Source organism: Mauremys mutica, chromosome 1 (assembly GCF_020497125.1).
Source record: "Mauremys mutica isolate MM-2020 ecotype Southern chromosome 1, ASM2049712v1, whole genome shotgun sequence".
NCBI lineage: Eukaryota > Metazoa > Chordata > Testudines > Geoemydidae > Mauremys > Mauremys mutica.
In genome coordinates, this window is record NC_059072.1 from 325,604,247 (window position 1) to 325,611,628 (window position 7,382).

The window sequence follows — 7,382 nt, forward strand, 5'->3', positions numbered from 1 at the left end:
CCTATTGTGTACCATGCAAACCCCGGTATACAATACATACATTCTTTCTTCATAGTGACAACACTCTTAATATACATTGATAATATAAATGTAATTCTTTGAAAGCCCAGAGCAAACTTTAATTGGCCAAATTAAAAACCCAAAGACCGAACTCAAACAGTACATACTATAGAGCTTCATCTACAGCACCATTAGTAAGAACTACATAAGATTTGTTATAGTATTAAATAGAAACTCTGCACTGCCAAGTTAAGAACCCCTTTCCAAGCAAATAAAGTCAGACACATCTTACATTAGCCACATTTGTTGTTCTTACGAAGAATCTAATGAAAAAGATTTATAATAAAGAATTATCAAATTTTATATATATTCACCACCATTCTCTAGTTAAATTGTAAGATATACTTCAATATAAATTTAATTTAAAAAACTGGAGTAATCTCAAGATTTACATAACATACTTTGAAGCCTGCAGTTTTCTTTTATAAAGTTCTTCTTCCACATAGTCATCCACTGGGTAGAAATCTTCATTTGTATTTACAGTGGTAGCAGCCTTTCAAATCAAACCATAAAACTGCTTTAACATTTATGTTGTACAATTATGCACTCTATACCTTTTTAAAAAAAACTAACTTTATATTTTATCTGGTATTGGCTAAAATTCATTTTGGGCCTTTCATAGCGAGTTGGCTATCAAGTTCTACTACATACATACACACACGTACTGTGAATGAGTCAAGTATGTTAGCCTGAATGTCTTAACCATTCAATAGCTGAGGGAAGGGCACTATACAAGTCCACGAGGGAACCAAGCATCCCTTGCCAATGGGTGCAGCCTTCAAGAGCCTGGCCTACATCTTCTAACTGGCCACAGTGGCAAAAGGCAGCACGGAGCCATGAAGATCCCACTTAGTAATAAGCAGCAAATCTGATCACTCCACATCTGATGCAACTGAGTTATACCAAAGAAGGTATGGAACATCAAAACCAGAAGGCTGATCTATTGGTTCTGTCACATGATAGGAATTTTACCTGCATTTTGAGCTTTTACTGAAAGATTATGTTACGTGAATGTGCACACTATAGCTAGGCATGGTACTGAAACAGATGCAACTACCACAAAAGCTTATGCCCAAATAAATTTGTTAGTCTCTAAGGTGCCAAAAGGACTCCTCATTGTTTAGTGAGGAAGCAGTGTGTTTATTTCAATGCGACTTGATCATTTTTCTGGTATAAAAGGAAGTTAAATGGACCATGATAGTCCACAATAGGTTAGACGGACACCTGGCAGGGATGCTCTAGATAATACTTAGTCCTGCCAGGAATGCAGGGGACTGGACTAGATAACCTCTCGAGGTTCCTTCCTGTCCTACGATTTTCTGATTATGAAGAATTTAAAAGCACACAGGTCACTTATAGTTCCCTTAACAAAACAGCTTGGCTTTAATCCCACATGGAGATATAAGTAACAGCATATAGTAAATGTACAGTGTTATTACAAGAGAAATTAGTTACAGTTACTAGGTAAATATATTTAAACACATAAGTCAGGAAATTCAAAGGTATCAACCATAATTTTACTTAGGGCAGTGTTTAGTACTAAATAAACTTGTTTTCAAAAGGTTATACCGTGGTTGAAAAAAAACAAACAAAAAACAAAAAACCTCTCACTTGGAGTTTGTTATACAAGATCACAGATTAAAAAAAGTCCACTCAGCTGTTTTAAGTTTTGGAAAAAAAAAAACAAACAGCCAAACATTTCAAACACATTTCTTCCCCCAAGCATGCTACCATACATTATGAACCAATTATTGCACAAGTTATTCTAGTTGTTTTAGTAGTTTGGAAAAAATTCCAATTGTTCAAGATATTTGTGTGGCTAGTTTGTGGAGGTGAAAAAATTTAGATAGTCCTAGATACACAGGTAGATAACAGAATTTGTGAATTATAAAGAGCTAAGAGAGTCTATTGTGTAAATACAGGTTGAACCTCGCTAATCTGGCACTCCCTGGTTCGGCAACATCCGTGGTCGGGCATAATCACTGATCATGTGGGTGCTCCAGGGCTAGAGCACCCAGGGGAAAAAATTAGTGGGTGTGGAGCATCCACCGGCGCCACGTTCCCCCCTCACCTTTCACGCGCCTGCGGCCCCATGCTTACCAACTCCTCCTCCTCCCTCCCTGGGGCCAGCATCGGTGGCCCATTTCCAGCAATTGACAAGGAGATGTAAGGAACTTTGGGGGGGGGGGGGAGAAATAAGCATGGGGAAAATAGTTATACCGTGAGTAATGGCAATATAAATATAAATAAAGTAGCTAATACCTCAGATAACATTTTTTAAGTGTTGATAACTATAGACTTTTTTTTTTTAAACAAAAGAGAGAGACTATTGTATATGAGAAGCAAGCAGAAAGCATTTGTCCTACCTCTGAATTTCATGGCTTCTCTCAGTTTAATTCAGACTTCTAGGTATGCGCATACTAGACAGCTGGGAGCATGTCTCCCAGCCCAGGTAGACACAGGCACTAGCTCCGCTCAAGCTAGTATGCCAAAAAGAGCAGCATGGTTGTTGTAGTATGCACAGCGGCTTGGGCTAGCCGCCCACTCAGACACAGGGGGGCAGGCGGGCTTGTACTCAGGCAACTAACCCAAGCCACAGCCTGTGCTGCGATGACCATAATGCTCTTTTTAGCACTCTAGCTTAAGTGGAGCTAGCATGTGTCTGTCTATCCAGGCTGGAAGGCATGCTCCCAGCTGCAGTGTAGACATACCCTTACAGTAGGTCTTCACCACTGTTCCCTCTAATTTTTCCAACACATGTGCAGAATGAATTTTATTACGTGCACCAATATGGAGGCGATGTGTGACATATCACCTTCATACTGGTGCACATAAAATTAATGTGGTGGGGGATGGGGCTGACGGGTTCGAAGTGTGGGAGGGGGCTCAGGACTGGGGTGTAAGGGCTCCAGCTGGGGATGCAGGCTCTGCGGTGGAGCCAGGGATGAGGTGCAGGAGAGTGCTCCGGATCTAGAGCAGGGAGAGAGGACTCCCCCCAGCAGCAAGGGGGGGGGGAGATGCACCTCTCCCCGCTCCGGGGCCAGGGCCGCCAGGTTTCCTGCCACGCATCTCCCGGCTGCCGGGGCAGGTCCAGCTGGGGCTGCCTACATTTCAGCTGCCCGGGTTCCTGCCTGCATGGCACTAATTATGCTGCTGCGTGGCTGCGCAGCTTACAGGGAACTTAGGTCTTCAGTGCAGAGTTTACTCGAGTTAGGCACGCTCCAGTTACTTCTCCTGAGTTAGCCAACCCACACTGGGGGAAAAAAAAAAGAAAACCTGCACACTAGACTTGCTGCATCCACATTGTTCCTGCACTTACTTGGGACATTCTGTGTGCTGCAGTAAGATAAGCCACACTACAAATTATTTCCCACTGAATTGTCTGTCTGTTCTGGGCACATAAGAAAATTTTGGGAAGGCATCAAGGGACTAGTGGTATTTGAGTGGAGCTAGCCTGAGCCTAGATAATAGTGGTTGTTTCAACAGCTAGTGAGTTGTGCTAACTTGAGTTTTATATCCCAATGGGTTAGCCAACTCATATTATCACTCATCAACTCCTGCTAAAGGTTTGAGTGGGGACCAGGCTAGAGTAGGGCAACATTCAAGTTATAACTTGAGTCAACTCTGCAGTGAAGAGAAGCTCATAAAGTTAATTGAATACACACATTCATTTTTAGGGATGCGATTCTGTCATGAAGCAGCAGCCAGCCCCGGAGCCACCAGAGCAGCACTCTGACTGCTAGCCCCCCACTCTGGGTATTTTAATAAAGGTCAGGGACAGATTGCCGCTTCCATGAATTTTTATTGCCCACAACCTGTGTCTGACTTTTACTAAAAATACCCATGACAGAATCTTAACCTTATTTATCATGTTAAGCTAGCTTTTAAAAAAAAAAAACCACACGACTAGTGAGATTACCTTTTTGTACCCCAAACACCTTAGTATATAAAATAGTATATAAGAATGGTATCTCAGATTACACTGACAAGATTAGTTTTTGTCTTCTTCACATTATCTGAAAGCTCCTTTTAGTTGCTTAATACTAGATTTCAAATTGCAAATAATTCTACAACAGACCTTGACATGTTTGTGGAACAAACACTTACCTCACAGTCAACACACACTACTATACTTGACTCCTGTGTTACCGATAAACACAATTCACAAAAGATATGTCCACACTGTAATGCATGATGACGAGCTCCTGTTGAAATCAAGTCTATAAATTAGCAAAATCCAGATTTACTGCTCGAGTCTTTTACAGTTACCAACAAAAAGTGACTGTTGCCATATTTAAAGTATAGCTACACAATCTTGCAAAAGCATTCATCTTCCTGATGAAGTAATCCAGCAGCATTTTCAGGACAACCTTACAGTTTCAGAGAGAAAAGATGGAGGAGGTAATATCTTTTATTGGATCAGCTTCTGTGGTGAGAGACACAAGCTTTCAAGATTATACAGAGCTCTTCTTCAGGTCTAATATCCTGGGACCAACATAGGTACAACACTGCACACAACGTTATAGTTTCAGGCATTTATAAAGTTTATAAAAAATAATGGTACTCCAAGAAAAAGCCAGGTGCACAGAAAGACCTGTGCCTCCCATAGTCTAGCAGTAACAACAGCAGTTTCCCCATCTTTGCAATTTTCTCTAAGGCTCAACAAAAAACACAGTGAAACTGACTAAGCTCCAGTCAGTTGCTGATGTACTAAAGTTGGGTGATCACAGAATTGTACAGAAAGGGAATTTTACAAATACAGGGATATCCCAGAGGAAAAGCAGCAATAAGCAGCAGCAGCAACAACAACAACGGCATTAAAAGTATCTGTTTAGCTAGTACCTGTAAAACTACTGATTTAAGATAAACAGACATAAGCCAGGTTTATGCTAACATAAAAAGATTATCCATACATATAATTGCACCAGTTTAGCTAACTCAGCATAAAATCACTCTAGTAATTGAAGTGTCACACAAGTTTGTGTATGATTTAGTTCTAAAAATATTATCCCTTTGTGCTCAGAATTGTTTTGGGCTCTTAATACATGAGTTTCTTTTTGGAGAGACTGTTTGAAACTCTTCACTTTTAACATAAAAAAGCCATTCTACTGCAGATTGTTAAACTACACTGATTTATTGTAAAAGCCTAACTGAAACAATACACAGCTAGTGTCTATTAAAGTCATTACATTCAGCACTGTAAGCTAGGTATTACATATTTTCTCCCATAGGTGCCAACTTCATGGGCTCAAGCACCCACAGAGAAAGAATAGGGAGTGCTCAGCACACACGGAGCTGACCTGGACTGCTATTCTGATGGCTCTGGGGCTGGCCACCAAACAGCCCTTCAGTGGCTGGCCCTGCACCCCCATCAGCTCTTCAGCGGATCAGCTGTTGAGTGGGGCTGCTCTGCCACTCACCCTTCTCTGCTCCATCCTCCCCTCACTGCCCTTAAGGCAGGATGGGGCAGAAAGGAACAAGAGGCGGGGAGGCATTCAGGGGTGGGGGTGAAGTAGGGCAGGAAGAGGTGGAGTGGGGGGTGGGACCTCAGGGGACAGACTGAGGAGGTGTGGGGTACTCACTAGCAAAACCAAAAAAGTCAGCTCAGTGCCTATGTTTTCTTCTGTAGCCCTGCATTTGGACATGAATGGCATTCATATACCACAGTGATGCACATTTCTAAAGTGCCTAAAATGAACAGGACAAAGGAGGGAGAGGGGAGAAGGTCCACCGTCACACAAATACATACTTACTCTTACGTCTATTATAAGTACTCAGCATATCCGTATTTGGTCTCCTTTCCCCAACTCCAGATTTTGTTTCTTTTTAGTGACCTTCATCCATGTGCACCCCCATCCGATGCTGAAGACAATGTCCGGGGGCAGTGGGACCAGGCTTCTCCGGGTAGGTGGGAGTGGGACTCTGGCCTGATCACATGCCCGGTCACAGGGTGGTAGGGTGACCAAGTGTCCCAATTTTATAGGGACAGTCCTGATTTTTGGGTCTTTTTCTTATATCGGTTCCTATTACCCCCCCACCCCCGTGCTGATTTTTCACATTCGCTGTCTGGTCACCAGAGGCCGGACTGTGCCCCCCAGCACTGGAGCGCCCTGTACCAGCGCTGACGGGCAGCGGGAGGGACACACCAGGCCACAAGCTGCGGCATCTCCCGGAGCCTCTCCCAGCAGCACCGCTACCCTCGGGCGAGGGGAAGCTTATGAGCCCGGCACGAGGGAGACGCCAGGGCCGAGGCACCTCGGCAGTGGGAGGCCCAGCGTCGTGCGGCCGGGGGAGCGCACCAGGGGCCTCTCCCGCCAACGGCTAAAGGAGCCGCGGGCGAGGGGGCGGGGCAGCCCCGCGCTCCCCGCCCTGGGTCCGGCTAACGGAACGGAGACGTGAGCCGAGTTGGCCCGCGCGCGGCCGCAGAGGCCCGAGGGGGAGCCGTTGGGACCCGCCTCTCAGGGGAAGGGCCCGCAGTGCTCGGCCCCCTCTCACCTTGGGAGACAATTGTTCCGCGTCGCGAGCACCCGACACACAGCAGCGCCCGGGGCCGCTGCCCTTGGAGCTCCTCCCGCGCCGCAGCCATCTCGCGCCTTCCCACCAGCAGCACGCGGACCCGGGCAACAGCCAGCACGGCACGTGACCCTCAGCCACCAGCCAATAGCAGCCGTCCTCACTTCGCTCAGCAGCCAATCATCGCGTGGTGGGCGAGGCCTGCCACAGGGCGAGGCCTCTTCTCTGTTCCTAGGCAGAGAAACCACCAAGTGGGCTCTGGGGAAGTACTGGGGTCAGGTTATTCAGCAAGCCCAGGGGGATGGTCAGCAACAGAACCAGGGCTTCTGAGTCCCCACCCAGTGCACTGGGCCACCCTGCCATGAGACTGCTGAGCTTCCTGGGGTAGAGCAGTCACTGGTCACCACATTTGTGCCATGATAGATAATTGCCCGTATCTGCCCCATAGTGGTCATGAAACCACATGGCTTAAAAATATAACTCAGAAGTTGAAGGGATTAGTGCCAATGTTATAAAGTCTATTTTTTTAAGATACAAGTGCTTTCTTTGGTTAGAACAGATCAAATAATATGTATGGGTTGAATAAATTTTTCAATGTCATTTCTGTTGCTCTTATTTTGGTTTTGATTAGCATGGACTTGAATCCCATAGGTTTCTGTTTCAAGTCAACTAAAACAAAACAGTCAAACCCATGAAATGTCTCTTGGCTTCCATGACAAAGCCAGCAAAAAAGGCAAATTTACATGTGTTTTTTATGCAAATCCATAAGCCAGCCCAGGATTACTGCAAACTGAGGACAGGTCTACGCA

The 7,382-nt window shown here is 45.0% G+C and overlaps 1 protein-coding gene across 4 annotated transcripts in view; it reads right to left on the bottom strand.

The window, feature by feature from the left end:
- The window catches only part of RNF17 (ring finger protein 17), a 211,164-nt gene extending 204,398 nt beyond the window's left edge, over positions 1-6,766 (bottom strand). The window contains exons 1-3 of one of the 4 annotated variants that reach the window (XM_045018061.1): positions 4,168-4,183; positions 462-553; positions 293-323 (exon numbers count right to left, since the gene is read on the bottom strand). In XM_045018061.1, coding sequence (XP_044873996.1) covers positions 293-303 — 11 coding nt within the window. In that variant the 5' untranslated portion in view covers positions 304-323; positions 462-553; positions 4,168-4,183. Of the gene's footprint in view, positions 1-292; positions 324-461; positions 554-4,167; positions 4,281-5,813; positions 6,111-6,555 lie in introns of those variants that run through there. The other 3 variants (XM_045018034.1, XM_045018044.1, XM_045018050.1) reach the window with 3 other exon arrangements.
- Positions 6,767-7,382: the final 616 nt, after the last annotated feature.